The sequence below is a fragment of the Ochotona curzoniae genome, unplaced genomic scaffold, assembly GCF_017591425.1.
Source record: "Ochotona curzoniae isolate NIBS_2020 unplaced genomic scaffold, NIBS_Ocur_1.0 contig_883, whole genome shotgun sequence".
Classification (NCBI taxonomy): Eukaryota; Metazoa; Chordata; class Mammalia; order Lagomorpha; family Ochotonidae; genus Ochotona; species Ochotona curzoniae.
The window spans coordinates 19,478,159-19,496,304 of NW_024466599.1; the positions used below are offsets into that span (position 1 = coordinate 19,478,159).

The following is an 18,146-nucleotide window of genomic DNA, read 5'->3' on the forward strand; positions in this document are numbered from 1 at the left end:
AGAAATCCAATTCAGGCCTTTCACATGAGTGGCGTGAGCCCAGTTACTGGAGCCATGACCATTGCCTCTTCCCAGGAAAAAGCTTGAGCCAGGAGCTGCAGTCTGTTATCAAAGCTAGGTACTTGGGACACAGGCATTGTAACCAGCATTTTAATTATGAGGCTAAATGTCCACCCTTCTTGATTATTAACTATAAATCACAGTAAGGTTAGCTTTATTGTCATCAGTTTAGTTTATTGTGGTTTATTTGGTTAACCTCATAATGTTTATTAGTTTGCACTTGGATCGACAATGTTTTTTAATCTTACAATTAGAATTCCAAGACATGTATGAATGTTCTTATGGTTCAAATGAGAATCATCCATAATCATTTTGTAAGGCAGATATGTACCTACCTCCCCTGTCCTTTGTGTGGGGACTGTTTCATAGTGATCTGTTTCCTATCAATTTTTTGCTATTTAAGTAACAACTTAAGTAACAACGTAATGTCAAGGTATAATAGAATTACTCGGTAGTATAACATTTTTTGGTGTTTTAAGATATAAATCATATTCAAAGCAATGTTAACTGCAATTTGATGTTTGGGGATTTTTTGTTTGTTTGTTTTCTAATTCTTTTCTAAGAATTAAAACCTTACTACTCATTCCAACCACCCTTGAATGTGGAAACAAGTGGGGTAGGTGGTGGTCTTTTGCCTGGGCGTGATAAACTTTGGCCAGAAGGTTTCGAAACCATTTTTTTCTGAGTGGAATAACATGCTGAGTGGCAGAGGACATGCTGGATCATTCAGCTGGAGCAAGGAGAACCTTCAAATATGACCGCCATGCTGGGGGACATGAGCTTGTCACTTACAGGAGGTGAGAAGAACAAGTACTGATCGTTTTTGTTTTCTGTTCCTTTTTAAGGATGTAAATGAAGATCCTGGCGAAGATGTGGCCCTCCTTTCTGTCAGCTTTGAGGATGCTGAAGCCACCCAAGTATACCCCAAGCTGTACTTGTCACCCCGAATTGAACAGTAAGTATCAGTGTCGCTAATGTTGTGTACTGTGGTGCTTCTAGTTGCTCAACCATTGTATTCTTTCTTTTGCCATTTGTGACTCTTGACATTCTTTCTTCATATTAATGTCTGTTTCCTTAACAACAACAAAAAAATTCTTGTATTAGAAGTTCAGGCTGCAGAGTAAGGCAGTTTGGATTTGCCACTGTATTCTTTTGAGTCCTTGCTATGCAGTTTGCCTCCTTGTAAAGAGTAAACAGTAAATCCAAAATAGTGATATCTTTTAGATGTTTCCTAGGGTACAAGTGATCATAGCATGAACAAAATTGCTGAGCAACATCTGGTTAAATTTCCTATGTATTTGTAATTCTTAGAGTTACTTTTGAAAACTACTCTCTTTAAAATATCAAGCAGAATTGTATTAAGAGGATAGTACAGGTAGTATTAAAAGTAGATAGCTTTAAAAGATGGGTGTTTGAATTAGCTTTCTGTGTTTAAATAGATGCATATGATTTTATACAGCATCCAGTTCTGTGGTAGAGGGAGTTTAATAATACACTTGTGTTCTAACCTAGTGACTTTTCTCATCAGTAATGAATTTTGTGATGACTGGCTTCACAATGTGCTTATTGTTGGCTAAGTGCTTTAGTAGCTTATTCTACTTCAAAGGAAGCTGAAATTCATTGAAAATGGATTATAAACAGATTTGGTTGGGAATTTCTGACAGGACAAATTTTTCATTGGCAGCACAAGTTTTTACAGACTCTTATTGAAATGTGTTATTAAAATTCTCTATAAGTCATTTAGTTGAGGCTGGCTAATGTCTGTCTCTGAGATGTGGTCACCATCCATTTTCATCCCCTCTGGCTTTGGTTGTTCTAGTTTATGAATCATGGACACATAATCTTATAAACCAATATAATACAACTATTTGTACTGAAATATGGGAGATTATGGGCATCAGCCATCTATAGGCATTCTCTCATTTATTTATTTATCTTTAGCAGCACCTAGGACAGGATTATACAGCGGGGTAGCAGATGCTCAGTGGATGTTTTAATTTTTTGACCTGGAAATCCTGACTCATACTAGTAAAGGTCCAAAGGTGCTGGCGACAAGAAATGGAGTGCTGAGAGGCAGTGTGGCAGACTCTAGCTGACCCAGTCTCCCCTTGGTTTCTGCCACTTTCCAGCTGATGAGGTATTTGACATCTCTGAACTTGTTTCCTCATAAAATAGAGATCAAGAATATGCATTTCACATTGTTGTTTTGAGGAATATATTGCATACTATTGATGAAGAACGAATTGCAGTGTCTGGCACTCAATCAAAAACTCCATGAGTATTGCCTATTAATGTTGTTATTAATGTGGTTCATAGGAGAAGAATGGGTGAGCCAGTGGTTAGCAGGGACAAGTTGGGGCAGAAAGGGAGAGAGGATGGCTAAGTAAGTGAGTAAATAGCTAGTTTGAGAGTAGCTATCCATTATGTACTTAATGAGTTAAGAAGGTTTTTACTAACGGGAAGAGATTTAATGAAACAATCTCAAGATAGGGATAGCAGGAATATATTAGTTAAGCTGTGGGCAAAAAATTGCTAGCTTAGAAAAAAATGTTTGAGGTTATTGTCTGAATTTACAAATAAGTTGGTAAATAAAATATTCTTTAAAAACATGTACAAATAAAAATTTGAAACTATGATGTGCAGAATTATTTGAGAAGAGCATAATTTAAAGTCATTTTTCTTATTTCCTAAATTTAGCTTTCCATATTTCCTCCTCTCTTTATGTTAAGAACTGGTCACAGCAATTCCTTCCAGTCTGTTTTCTGTTATTTCCTTCTCATTGCCTGTCCTTTAGCTACACTTGAACAGTTTGCTCAGTTCACGCCTGTTGTCATGTTTTCTATATTTTTACTAAAACTTCCTTCCATGTACAAGGCCTTTCTCTAGCCCCTCTTTCTATTGAAATATTGTACATTTTCTACAACCTTATTCAATTTTCATCCCTACTAACCATTTTCTTGTACACAATTAGTCTGGCTTTTCATGAGCTCTTTTTAGCACTGAATTTATTATATTTATTTTGTAAGCTATCCATTATAACTTTGGTTGGTGATGCATTATTGTTTTGTTTGAATCTTTACAAACTACTAATGAGTAAGGGACTTCTAATAAGTAAAGAACAAATCTTTTCATTCCTCTCTTTTGCATTGCACAAATGCAGTACATAGTAAATAATTGTCCCATAGCAGTCTTCTAGTTTGATAAACAGTTCTCACAAAAATATTGGAAAATGCTACAGTGATATTTTTCTTAGTTGATTCAAATTCATTTTACTATATACATATAAACTACATACATATAAAATCCCAAAGTAGATTTTCAAAAGTTGTTGTATTCTTAACAGTTTTCAAAGGTAAAAAAAAGTAGGCTTTAGAGAAAGATTAGAATGCAAAGAAATACACTTGGGACATGACTTTGTAAGGACTTATATATTTGCTAAAGTTATTACAATGCCCCTCCCCTCCCTCATGGTTTTGCAGGGTTTTATTAATCTTTGTTCAACTATAGTCTGAAAATATTAAATGAAAAATTCTGGAAATAAACAAAATTTATAAACTCTAAATTATATTCTGTTGCAGATAGCATGGTGGTTTTCTTGGTTCCCCGAGTGTGCCAGTTTGGATGTGAATCATCCCTTTGTCTAGCGTCACCACACTGTATGTGCGGCCTGCTGGTTAGTCACTTAGTTGTCACTCAGATATTAGATCAGCTGTCACAGCATAATGATGCTGTGTCAAAGTAACTCTTATTTTTGTTGATAATGGCTCGCAAGTAGGAAAGTAGTGGTGTTGGTGAATCAGCTATGATAAAGAGGAGCTGAAAAGTGCTCTTTTTAAGTTAGGCAAAAATTATTAACATAAAACAAGAAACTGAACACTAAGATTGATATAAGAATGAATCTTTTTTCCATGGAATTATAGAGGAGGAGGATGAAATTTCTGCTGGCTTTGTTGTTACTCTTCAAACTACAGAAGTCATAATAGTTGTACTTTATCATTGTTGTTAACTTCTTACTGTGCCTAACATAGAAATTAAACTTTATTGTAGGTATTTATTATAGGCGAAAACATAGAATAAAAATGGTTTGGCACTATCCTAGGTTTCAGGCATCTGCTGGGAATCTTGGTTGTGTCCCTATAGAAAGGGAGGGCTACGCTAATGCCTTTGGTTAATTCTTGCAGAGTTTGAAACAGAGAGCAGAGGTCCTGCCTTTGTATGGTTATAGTTGACGAGTGAATGACTAGGAATTGGTACTGTTTTTATGTTGAGTTCTCATTTGTTACCTGTGTGTCATATTGTTGTGTCAACTCTTAGCTTTCCCAGCATTGATTATAGACCCAGAGCTGGAGAGTTCTTTCAGGAGTCATGGGAAAAACATGCGATGCGGACCCGCCCAAAGCTGATGCCAGGCCCTTGCCCTGACTCAGGCTTGCTCTCCTCTTGGCTTCTCTGTGACTCTTTCTAGGAAGTTGTAAGCCCAATGGAGTGCCTTACACAGGCAGAGCCTCAGGATGCCAACAGCTTGATTCATGTTAGGTATAAATCATGAGGAGAACCATGAGTTCCCAGCAACTCAGGCCCCAGGCAGGAAGCAGAGCTCTCTTGAGCCCAGAGAAGCTCTTTCCAGTCCTGCTGTTCTCTCTCTGTCTCACCAGGTCCATCTAATGGACAAGGATATCATGCTCATATTGTTTGTCCTAGCATTCAGAAAAGAAGATCTCTTTGGACATGTGGGAGAAGGGATCACTTTGTTATATCCTAAAGGTCTCAAAAGCATGGATACCAATTCAAATAATCCCAACAAAAGACAACATCTGTCAGATATATTGGTAGAAAACTCCCAAGTGTTTTATGAATTGCTGGAGCTCTGAAATGTGATCCCACTGGTGAAGTCTGTTTTCCTGGGTCCAGGAATAGTTGTCTGGTGTCCCTGACAGCCCTGGTGCACATGGCTGTATGCCCTTCTGGTGTTTAGATGCATATTGTTCTCTGGTCTCCTAATTACACATGGTTGTGACTTGGAAATTCAATACTTCTGAGAACTTTGTTGTGCTCTTGTTGCACATGGTATGTGTATGAAATAAGCATATACCAGGTCCTATATGTTCAGTTTTTCTGAAACTGAAATCAGTCACTGGAATTAGACACTGAATTCTATACTTTTTTTTCTTAAATTGGTGAGTTGTGCAAAAAAAAAAAAAAGTTAGTAGTCAGTGATTTTGGTTGAATATTAGGGAAGGAAAAAAAAAATTGTACATCATTGGCCTCTCCTTATCACCCGATAGGAGAGCTGAGAATTTAACGTTACATCATCAGACCTGGCACTCAGTGTGTTCTACCTTGCCTCATTCCCAGACTGTTGGCAGTTTCAGCAGTGAAACCAAAGGTTAAATGTGAGCAGTGCTCTTTCCCCAAAGGGCTGGGCCCTTGTCTTGGCTCCAGCTAGTTTGTGGGTGTGGCTTGAGGAAAACTGGCTTCCTCACTCCCTGTACTGTTCCCACTCGGTGTATAAAAAGAGGCCTGCAGCCCCTGAGGCAGGACAGGTGGCATCTTTCACAAGTACTGAATTTGTTTTTAGAACTTTTTGTTGTTAAGCTGCAGGCCAGCACGGAAATAAGTCCTCAAAGCTTACCAGCCCATAAATGTTCGTTCTTAGTGAGGCTTGCGTGTTTGCTAGCATGCATGTGTTCCTCCTGTCAGGCAGTGAAACCCAAGTGAGAACTGGCCAATTGTACAGCCTTATGCTATGTGCTTCAGAGGCTAACAAGAGAAGTGAAATATGGTCCACGCCTTAATTTGCCTGTGATATAGGAAGGGGGTAAGAATAAACAGGGCACATTGCAACTTGCGGTTTAGTGTATCAGAAGCCCTCTGTTGCATCCCTTACTGGCCAGTTATCTGGGCTGCAGTTCCTTAACTTAAGTTTCAGTGTATCTTCTCTAAGTGTTGTATACGTGAAAGGCACACTGTGGTACTTGACCTTCTTTGATGTTCAGCTTATGCTTCTTGAGTTGCAGAAAGAGTGAAGGTAGGCGTCCTCATTACTTTTAGAGTCCAAGGGAGGGGGAAGAGCTCGTTTCCATCAGGCTTGGTAGAACACGGGCTTTGGAAGATTCAGGGAAGCCTGGCTTTTCTATTGTAATGTGGCTTATGTAGGGAATAATTGTGTAACGCTACAGCAATCATAAAAGGGTATTTGTTTAGTATTTTAAAATGTCCAGAAGCTGGTTTCACTTTGCCATCCCATCTGATCCTTGTGACAGCATTCTCAGCATCTATTTTATAGAACAGGTTTTTTCCCTATAAACCCAAGTTTTTTTTTCTGTTGCAGACAGAAAAGTTTCCTTGTGAAGGGACCAGGTGAGCAGGGAAGAGAGAGGGAAGGGAAAGCAGCTCCGGAGAGAAAACCGGGAGGTGGGGCGCCTCTCGAAAGGGGAGGGAGAGAGAGACACCTAAACCCACGTTTTTAGACAACCTCCCTGGTCTCTCTCTCTGCCTCTACTCCCTTTTCTTTTTTTCAAGTCATTAAATTCTGTTATGTGTCCTGTGATTGCATCCAGGACTGTTTTCATGGCTTGCTTTCTTTGTGAATGACCCACAGATGTGCTTTCCTCATCAAGTAGTAGACATACCTGTGTGTGTTTTCAGTTGACGACTTAGATGACAACTGCTTAAAACCAAATTCGTCATTGCTCCAGTACGTTTCTTCCTCACAGGCAGCTTCTCTTCATGACAGTCATCATTTTCACTGATTGGGTGCTGCAATTCAAGGGCAGGTAGCACACCCTTACCCCTTAGCTAGCCATTTGTGGTGTTGTGTTGTCTTGAAAGCTGAGCACAAGGTGCACAGGCCCAGTATTCAACTTGCACTGCCTGCCTTAGTTGTCGCATCTTCTCTGGGCTTTTATTTATTGTTACTATTTTTTAAGATTTTATGTATTCATTTGAGAGAGAAAGAGATTGATTTTTCTCTCCACCAATTCATTCCCCAAATGGCCACAATGAACAGGGCTGAGTCAATTGGAGACCAGGAACTTCCTCTGGGTCTCCCATCTGATTGACAGGGATTCAAGTGCTTGGGCCATTTTCCAGTGCTTTCCAGTGCATTAGCAGGAAACTGGATATGAGGTGGAGAAGCTGGAATTAAATCAGACGCCCAAATAGAATGTCAGCAGCACAGACAATGGCTTCAGCACTGTCCACAGTGCAGGCCCCTTTCTCTGGGCCTTTGAACTTTCTGTCTAACTTTCTGCTGACTCCCAGTTCCAGTGTGTGCAGTTCTGTCACTGTCTCCTAGGTAAGTGCCAGTCATATGAACCATCAATTTCTCTATTGTCAACAAATTGAGTACACAACTCTCAGTGTGGCACCCGACAGTGCCATGGTTATGGTGCCAGCTTGCTTTTTCAGTCTGGATTCTTAGGTATGTATTCTCTTGATCATCCAAGCTAGGGTTTTTATGATCAACTGAACACGCCTGGTGTTTATTTCTGTTCTGTTCCTTTGCTAAGGCTGCTTCTTGTACCACAGTGCCAGATTTGTTTTCTTTCCCCTGCAGGGTCTATTAAAGTTTTTAACCTGCCTCTTAAAGACTTCTCAGTCATATCTTCCTTGGCATGGTTATTTGACTTAGCAGTAAGGAAGTTACTTGGTGCACTCACTTGTGTACCATACCAGTATGCCTGGGTTCAAGTCCCTGCTCCAGTTACTGTGCCCACTCCTGATTTCGGCTTCCTGATGATACATGCCCAGGGGGACAGCAGACAGTGGCCTGAGTACTTGAGTCCTTGCCACCTGTATGGGAGACCTGAATTGAATTCACAGCTCTTAGCTTTGACCTGACCCAGCCAGCCCCAGCCAGCCCCAGCCATTGTATCATATGAGGAGTAAAAGGAGTACTCTGAATTAAATAAAATAATGAAATAATCACCATCTTCTCTGTGGAAATTTTCTTGACCACTGCTATCTGCCCACCCAGCAGGACAACTTATTTCTCTCCTGTGCGTGTATGTGTGCCTTTATTGTCATGTTTCCTGATGGGTTAAACACCTGCTCCAAACCTGAGTCTCTATCTCCATCAGCTCAGGTCCACTGAGGCAAGCCCAGCTTCTGCCAAGCTAGTATTGCCCTGAGCCCTTCCTGAGCTCAAGCACAGCCCCTCCTGATGGGGCTCCCTGAAGGGACAGATAACCTGGAGAGGCAAGTGTGCCCCATGGACATTTCCTATTGCTAGTGTCTTGGGGCCTGCTGTAGCCAGTGGGCTAGTGTCCTTCATGGTCCCTTGGTAAGTAGAGAGAGCTGGAGCTTTATTTTATAGAGATGGTTTACATAGTGAATCCTGAGCTGAGAAACAAGATTTTGGTCTCATGTGACCTCTCATCTACTCCTCCTATGATCTCTCCAGCCTCATTTCCTTGCTTCTGTTCCCCAGTGTGCTGGCAACAGACACAGTTTCTTGATACAGTTGGTTGTTAATCTGTAATCCACAAAGGGATAAACTGAAAATTGACCAAGAGATCCAGGCAAAGGATAAGGAGAGATGCAAATCTAAATAATACTACTTAAAAGATATTCAAGATGGTAAAGATGTTAAAACCGGATGAGTCAGATTAAGTACATTTTTAGCAATAAGCAAATTTAGTATATTGTAATTTAATTTAACTTTAATACAAAATGCAACATCTTAGCAGAATGGAACGTTTTCATTTTAGATGCTCAAAAGATGCTTAGATTAGCAAAATTATATAACTAAGCACAGATAGAAGACAAAGATAATCCTTGCCATTAAAAATGTCCTTTATCAGTTGTCTCCAAAAAGAGACCCCCAAATCTCTTTGGGTGATTTTGTGTCAGGGTTTAAGTTCAAGAACATCATAGTAAGCATGGTTTTATTTTGCCTTACTTGTGTTTACTTGAGTCACTCTGATAATCCTACAATAAATATTGTTCTCCTGAAGTTGTTTTTTTTTCCCTTTGATAAATACACAGTTCAGAGTACACTAAGACAACCAGCTGTCAGGAGAAAATGTGTATTTGGTTTTAGTGGAAAGAGCTTTCTTAGCCTCTGGGGACTAGAGATGTTCTTTTTACTAGTCTGGGAGCGGGGCCAATAGGGTTCTTCGTGACTTAGGATGGAATTCTGAAAAGTAAGTTCAGCAAGTTTTCGTTAGTGAGTTTGGCCTTTTGTCTTGCCTGTGCCTCCTGAAAGATCAAGAGCTCAGCCTTTGCTTTAAAACATTACCAAAAGAAAAGAGAAAGACGAAGTAGAAAAAGAGAGAAAGACCAGAACAGAACTTAGTTGGGGGAGAAAATCCATCAACCCCCAAATTGCTTATTTTTTGCAACATTCTTGTATGGAACTCCACCTCTCCAGCCACTGATATCTCAGTGTTTTTATTTAGGCTTCTTTTCAGGCAGAAAATATATGTTTAGGAAGAAGATGTATATAAATCTGTGATGACTCACATCTCAGAGTGTATGTTTCTTAAACTCGTTTGCCCCTTCAGGTCTGTCTTGGGTTTATTTGTGTACAGGGGCAGTTCTGCGCTTTAATTTTCTCAAATGTTTTCTTCTCTGCAGCATAATAATTCATCTAGAACTGTAAGAAATACCATGTCTTTATTTAATACCTCAGGCCTTTCACCTCCATGCTAAGCATTTCAAGCATTTTGGGTGGTTTTTCTCTGCAATGAGATGAGAAAGTTATGATTCTCAGTTGAACACTGTCTCAACAGCACAGTTCTGAACACTAATCTCTACTGTTTCACTGCAGTTTCTGTTTCAGTTCACTTACTAGAATGAAAGCCTTTCCCAGTGGAAAGTCTGAGATGGAGAGTGGCAGTTAATAAAAATAGTAGGCCGTGTTACATAGGAGCAGAGACAGTAGAATGTAGAAGAGAAAGTACTTAGAATGTGCTAGAACTCATGGCAAGATATCAACCCTCAGTTGCAGGAAGTAGAGTGAATCTCTCACACAGGATAAGTACGAAGCTAATGCTCAGACGTATCATACAGAAGATGCAGAATACTAAAGAATAGAAGTATCCAAAGTTAACACAACATGTTTAATGAGTAGTAGATTGTCAGACTCCTCTGAAAACCCGGTGAAGCCATATACCTTACCTAGAAAATACACACATGCAACAGAGTTGAATTCAGTGTTACAGGTTGCTCCCCTACCCAAAGCCAGTGCGTTAACTTTATTTGAGGATTCTTCTAGGTTTCATTCCTAGAGTTTTAAGTCCTACTCTATGTTTTCCAGCTGGAGTATCCTCTGTGTTTCCAAAATCTAAACTGTATGCCAATCAGTTTCACATCCACATGTCCTTACATGGATTGCCCATCCTTTCATCATCCCTGTTTCGCGCCTGCATAAACCTTACTTTTTACCAAATTACTCCTGCATTTCATGTCATTAAATGATAAATTCACAATGCCTTTTATGGAGTTAGTCACTATAGCATATACATATATTTGAAAAAATGGGTACATATTTCTGCACTGTGTGTATGCTGCACATATGTGGATATGCACACATGTCTATAACTACATGTGTGTATGTGCATGCTCATACACATGAATTATAATAAAGTGTCATAGGCTGGGTTACTTCAAGAACAGAAATTTGTTTATCTCCATTGTTTTGGCTGAAAATCGAAGGTGCTAGCAGATTTGGATTCTGGGGAGAACCCTCTTCTCAAATGGCAAATGACCACCTTCTTGGTGTACTTTCACGTGATAAAAGAGAAAGCTCTGGGCCCAACGCGCTGGCCTAGTGGCTAAAGTCCTCACCTTGAATGCCCCGGGATCCCATACGGGCGCCAGTTCTAATTCTGGCAGCCCCACTTTCCATCCAGCTTCCTGCTTGTGGCCTGGGAAAGCATTTGAGGATGACCCAAAACCTTGGGACCCTGCATCTGCATGGGAGACCTGGAGGAGGCTCCAGGCTCCTGGCTTTGGATCAGCTTGGCTCTGGCCATTGCAGCCATTTGGGAAGTGAATCAGTGGATGAAAGATCTTTCTCTCTGTCTTTCCTCCTGTCTATATATCTGACTTGCCAATTAAAAAAAAGAGAGAGAGAGAGAGAGAGAAAGAGGAAGCTCTGATATTCCCCTCCCTTCTCCAATGCGAACATTGACCTTATCATGGGAACTTGGCCCTCATGTCCTTATCTGAACCTACTTGCTTCCCCACCACCCCATCGTCTAATACATCATTGTGAAATTAGGGATTCAACTTACAATATTTGAAGTGATACAAACATTCAGTGCATAGGACATTTATTTGTAAGTCTCTCTGTCTCTTATCAGTGCTTGATGTGTACTAGATTAGTAAAACCATTCTGTCAGCCGCAGGGCCTATGTGTCATGAAGCCAGTAGATTATGAACATTTATTATAAGGGATATACAATGAGTAATCATTTCTTCAAGACTTTTGTTGTTGATATTTATTGGTGTTTTCCTCAATTAGAGCCCATTTAACATCTTTCTTTAAAAAAATTAGCAAACATATTCATTGTAATAGGAAACAATTTTTTAATACCATTGCTTTGTCTCAAAGTAAAGAGCCCTGCCCTTTCATGCCTTCTTGCCCAACACAGATACCTAAGTGTCCTAACTTAGTTCATGGTAGGGTCAGAAACCCCTAGCAGGGACAGGGCTACAGGTATTGAAATGAACCCTTTGGAGTGTTCCTCTTGTTTTTGGGCCTTGACCTGCACGAATCTCATGTGATTCACACGAGGGCTCCTGCCTCTCAGATCTTGCATCATCTTCTCTTATAAACACATTTCTGTCTGCACAGTGATCTTTGAGTTGGTCCATTATGCTAAAAAAAAAAGTGTCATTTACTTATTTTTCAGAATATAATGTGGGTGTGGATGGGTGGATATGTCAGTTGGGCTTTAAAATGAAGGTTGTTTTAGTTCATTTTCTCCCTGAAAAATGAGTGGTATATTGTGTCCACAGCATGATTTCAAAGTATAATTATTTAATACCTAAAGTAATGGTATGGTTCCTGTTTACAAGTGTTTGGTATATATACGTAATGACTAAGGCTCTTAACTGTAAAATTAATATATAAAGAGAAACTCCTTATACATTTGTTGTTGGAGGAAAGGTCTGATACCAAATTACCAGGTTTTACTGTGTGAAGTTTTATTAAAGAACATGTAATATGATCCTGGTATGTCTGATTTTGAGTCCCATAATAGAAGGTTAATAATGATTGTATTAGAGTTTTTCTGTACTTGTTAAAATTCAGAGACGCTGTCTTTCACTAGCAGTGCTAATGACTTAATAAATGGAGAAGCCTTTGGCTAAAACCAAACAAATGATGAGCTAACACGATGTCGTCAGCAGGTCTATAGCAAGGAGTGAACATGTTGTTTGCTAAAATGATGCTTATAGGCAGCTTAACAGAATAGAGAGTATGCTTGAAAAAGATGAAAATCTGTGACCTTGCCGAATTTCAGCTGAACCAAGCCATTAATTTGAAGAAGTTATACACCTCAGTGGAAAATATATTTTACCAACAACCTTTTTTTTTCCTACATGCAAGGATTTTCCCCTCTGGATTTTTAATCCCTCCTCTCCTACTCCACCCCAATCTTTAAAAAGTATGATGTAATGTTGGGTTGCGTTGTGCCAGGTTTTCATCCTGGAACAGATTTTTATGGGCATGTTTCTCTGAGAAAATAAATTTGTGACCAAATGGTGATAACACTTCCATGTTTTCATTTCCTCCTCTGACCTAGTGTATTTTTCCTACCTAACTTTGTGAGAGTTTAATGTGGCTAGTTTAATGTGTTTTAAAGCTAAGGAAAATGATGTTGAAAGCTTTTAAGGATTTGCTAACTATAATGTACATGCTTGCTTGCAAAAAAAATAAATAAATAAAAAAGAAGAAAGTACATTATAGAACATGTTATTTTAAATTCTTGATTTTTCTAATCATACACTTAGAACCCAGAATGTTAGCGTGTTATTTTCACTTTGTTAGGGTTTTTCATCACAACCTGTTCATTTACTCTTTGCAAACTTACTTTTTTTTTCCTTTTTTGCTTTTCAAATTCTCTTTAAAATTTTTACTTTTACTTTTGGATTTTACGATACAATTCCGTAGAGTCTGGGATTCCACCCCTGACTGATTTTCCCCATATTGTTACAATAGCATAGTCCTTCATAAAGAGTTATAATTCCATCAGTCTGATACTTAAGTTTGCTCCAACATTGTTGGTACAGACAAGCAATCTCTTTCTTAAAAAGATAGATAGACTTGGTCTTATAATTTCATGTTATAAGTTCAGATGGACATGTTTCAGAGAGTAACATCAGTGGGTACAGGACTGGGGAAGCTGTGGTGTGTGTATACAGTGGAAGATTGTTCAGCCTTTCCAGAAGGAATTGCTGCCATTTGTAACAGCAAGGATGAACTGGGGAACATGTTGGTAAGTGAAAACAGACACAGAAAGAAAATTGACCTCCCTTATATGTGGAATTTTTGTAGTTGAATGCAGAGTGCAGTGGTAGTTAGCAGGGCCAGGGAGAAGGAGGAAACGAGAGAAGTACATCAAAGGATACAGATGTGCAGTTAGATAGGATACGTGCATAAAGAGAGCCAATGTATGGCATGAGAATTAAAGTTAATTTTTTTTCAAATACCTGGACTTTACTCAGAAAGTAGATTTTATGTGCTGTTTGATTTACACACACACACAAATAGCTATAGAAGAAGATGGATATGTTAATTCGCTTGACTGTAGTAATTGATTTATTATGTATGCTGAAAACATGTTCATCTTAAATATATACGTTAAAAAATAAAACCTAAAATCCAAACTGTGGTATCTATTTCTACAGAGAAGTATGCATGTTTATGGGAATATATGTGTTTCCTGGGTATTAATAACACTAAAGAACATTTATTTCACATCTTTTAAGTATTGCATATGACTAATTCATTCAATCCTTAAAAGCAATCCTGTGATGTTGGTAACTACTATTTTCCCCATTTTGTAAATGAAGAAACAGATTCAAAGAGGATGAAAAAGTTACCCATGGCACACATCCAACAAGCTCTGTAGCACCATTTGAATCTAGAGGGGTGATGCTGGCAGGATTGGCAGCAGAGATCAAAGTGAACTTTAGTTTTATTGAGAATATTTCAATTTTTTCCAGGGTGAATCTAGACTCTTAATTATGAGATTAAGACAATTTTGTAAAACACAAATAGAATTAGATGGGAAGAAATTTACTAAATATTTACTCAGTAAGTACTGACTTAGGCAATGTCCTGTCCCACCTGTGGTGAGTTGTGTTCCTTCTGGGCTTGCTGGCATTTGGTAATTGTCTGAAATGCAAATGTGATTTTTTTTTACTACTACATGGTTTCTCCACCTTGGTAATGTTGAACGTTTTGGGCTGTATAATTCTCTTTTTTTGGAAGGTTTTCCGTTGTACTAAAAGATGTTTAACAACATTCTTGACCGCTGTGCACTAGATTTTCCTGGCATCCATCAACCCTCCAGTCTTTACAATCAGTAGTGTCTTTAGGATCTGGACAGTGGCCCATGAGTGGACAAGGACATGACAAAGTCATTTCCAATTGACAAGCACCAATCTGTCACTTTTCTAGAAACATAGAGGAATTTAGCTTTACCTGTGCTAAGCTTTAGAATGCCTTTTGTATCATCAAACACATTTTCTTTAGTCTAAGAAGAGACTGCCATGCCCAGATCATGTATAGCAATTAGGATTTGTTTTTAAAATTTATTTATTTACTGAAAAGGCAGAGTTACAGGGAGAAGGGAAGACTGAAAAAGATCTTCCATCTGCTGAGTCACTCTCCAAATGGACACAATACCCATGGTTGGACCAAGCTGAAGCCAAGAGTATGGCACTACACCTGGGTCTCCCATATGGGTGGCAGGATCCGAAGCACTTGGGCCATATTCCACTGCCTTCTTAGGTACATTAGCAGGGAGCTTGATTGGAAGTGGAACAGTCAGGTTCAAACTCATGTACTCAGTGCACATATGGTACACTGGTGTTGCATTTGGGTGGCTTAACACACTGTGCCGTGATGCCAACCCCCCAGCAATTAGAAACTAAGATGAAACCTTGGACTCTCCAATTATCCCTATCTTTCTTCTAAATGCAAAGGTTTCAGTATATGTATCTGCTATGTGTACTGTGTATCCAGTTTGCTTTTAGAGTCTCCTTTCCTGTCTTGTCTTAGTCCCAAGAAGGTCATAACTCTTTACTTACTGCCATATTTAAAGAGTTTGTTTTGGTATCGTTTATCACTTCATTTCTTTCCATTCCACAGTTATTTACTATTCAGCTCAAAGTTTCAGTACAGCTTTTGTGAATCAGACAGATTTGCATATTTACATTTTAGACTGCTTCTATAACCTCATTGAAAGGATTTGTCACTTCCTAGCATTCTAGGTCCAAAGACTAACTATCTTGAAGACCAACACGGCATGAAGCCCAATTTCTTTGTCTTCAAGGAACAAACATAGTATAACCAAAAGTAGGAATTTTCACCTCTACCCTCAACAACCACTTGTCCCTGTCTGGGCCCTCCTGTGGCTCCCATCCTGATTATATCTTGGTGAGGTGCAAAGGTAAACACTGGTTTAGGACACGGTTTACAATAAGATTGCTTTGGGTTAGAGCCCTGACTGCCACCCTCCAATTGCATGTAAGTTACATCACTCTCTATAACTCATACTTTCTTTATCTGTTATCTGTTGCCCTCGTGGAGCTTTTGGTCAGATTAAACGAGAGAATGTATATAAAAAGCATAAACCTAATACACGCTAAGTTGCTATTCTTTTTTTTTTTTTTTTTTTTTTTTTTTTTTTGTAAAACAGAGAGATCTTCCATCTGCTAGTTCACTTCCCCAAGGGCTGCAATAGGCAGAGTGACAGTTCACTATCCAAATGGTTGATGTCAGAAGCCAAGAAATGGGAGGAAGGCAAATATTTGAGTATTTATCTGCTGCCTTCCTAGGCTAGTTAATAGAAATCTTAATCAGAAATAGAAGAACTGGGACTCCAGACAGCACTCCAATATAGGAAACAGGTATTATATGCATCAGCTTAACCTACTCTGCCATGACTCCCATTCCTATTCTTGCTATCATCATTACCATCTGCTTCCTTCTTCCCATAGTATGATCAGGGACCCTGATTTTAAAAATTCCTTCCCAATTCTATGTATTGCACATAAAACCATTTCGGATAAGTTAGTTGAAAAATTGAAAAACAGACAAAAAATGAAAAGCTTGGGCCCAACACAATGGCTCAATTGACTAATCCTTCTCCTGTAAGTGCCAGGATCCATGTGGACACCAGTTCAATCTCAATAGCTCCACTTCCTATCTGATTTCTTCCTATGGCCTGGGAAAGCAGTCTAGAATGGCCCAAAGCCTTGGGACCCTGTACCCACATGGGAGACAAGGAAGAAACTCCTGGCTCCTGGTTTTGAGTTGTTTCAGCGCCAGTGGTTGTGAACATTTGGGGAATGAATTAGCAAGTGGAAGATCTTTCTGTCGCCCCTCTTGTGAATCTGTCGCTCCTTCTCTTGCAGTTTTTTTTTTTTTTTGAAAGGAAGGAAGAGAGGCTCTGTCATTTCAAGAGCCATCTTTCTTATGGCTTGTGACTGTGGCCCCAACCTCACTCCAAACTTGAGAATCTCACAATAGCTGTTACCACCATCTGACCTTCTCTGTTCCATAGACTTTTTATGTATTCTCCACACAGCTTACAGGTTTTCCGGTATACAAATCCAGACCTTGGGCCCGGCGCAGTGGCACAGTGGTTAAGGTCCTCGCCTTGCACACCCCGGGATCCCATATGGGCGCCGGTTCTATCCCGGTAGCCCTGCTTCCCCTCCAGCTCCCTGCCTGTGGCTCAGGAAGGCAGTCGAGGACGGCCCAAAGCTTTGGGACCCTGCACCCGTGTGGGAGTCCAGGAAGAGTCTCCTGGCTTCAGACCAGCATAGCATCGGCCATTGTGCTCACTTGGGGAGTGAATCATCGGACGGAAGCTCTTCCTCTCTGTCTCTTCTCTCTGTATATCCGCCTTTCCAATAAATAAATAATAAAAATAAATCTTTAAAAAAAAAAACAAATCCAGACCTTGCATGAAGAACTCTTTCTCTAAAATTTCATGTTATCATACTAGTGCCATGTTCACTGGCCACTTTAGTGGGTAAGTTGGCTAATGACAAGAATAACAGGCAGAGAACAATGCAGAAGATTTTGAGCACCAGGATGACAGATGCTGTGCTGAGCACTTTACAAACATTTGAGTGTGTGATTTTTACCATAAACTTGTGCAGTAGGTTTACACACATGGAAATACTGAGGCAGAGAGGTATTAAATAACTGTCAGATGTCACTGATAAATATATGGCTGCAACTGGGTTCAAGTCCAGGTCTGGCAACTTCCAAATCCTTCAGCTCTGTGTGAGAGTACTTCAGAAAGCACATAGAATAATAGAATTGAAATATTGTTACTCTGATGCAAGACTCTTGAAATCCATACGTAGGCTTTTTATGAACTGCTTCCCTGGTAGAATCTCTGGATCACTGAGCCACAGACCACAAAGTGTGGTTCTTAGAGCACCTGCATTGGCACAAGCTTGGAATTTGATTGAAATTAGATTCATGGAGCCAGCTCCATTCTGAGTTGGAAGTTCAGAGGATGGGGTTTAAGAACCTCTGTTTTTCCTCAGTTGATTTTTCAACTTACTAAACATTTAGAATCCCTGAGTTTTCTAATAAGAGATAGTTTACAGAGGGTGTTAGAACTGACCCAGAAGAATGGTGAGGGACGGATGGAGCTTAAACTTATCAGTCCCTTTCACTTTATCTCAGGGGATCCACATTTGAAACATTGAATTCTGGCTTCCTATACTACCTCTTTTTTCCTGACTTGCCTTTTACAAGCTGTGTTTTTTGCTCTTTTTTGAGTGATACCTACCCTTCCCGAGACCCAAAGGAAAACACTGCAGCTGAAAACTGAAATTGTCACCCTGAGTTTAAGACTCTGTATGTGCTTCACTTGTGGAACAAA

At 39.5% G+C, this 18,146-nt stretch overlaps 1 protein-coding gene across 3 annotated transcripts in view; it reads left to right on the forward strand.

Annotated features, from left to right (window-relative positions):
- BABAM2 (BRISC and BRCA1 A complex member 2) overlaps positions 1-18,146 on the forward strand; it is a 449,694-nt gene that overhangs the window by 260,186 nt on the left and 171,362 nt on the right. For all 3 annotated transcript variants that reach the window (XM_040993000.1, XM_040992999.1, XM_040993001.1), the window contains one exon: positions 906-1,015. In XM_040993000.1, the coding sequence (XP_040848934.1) occupies positions 906-1,015 (110 nt within the window). The remainder of the gene's footprint in view (positions 1-905; positions 1,016-18,146) is intronic.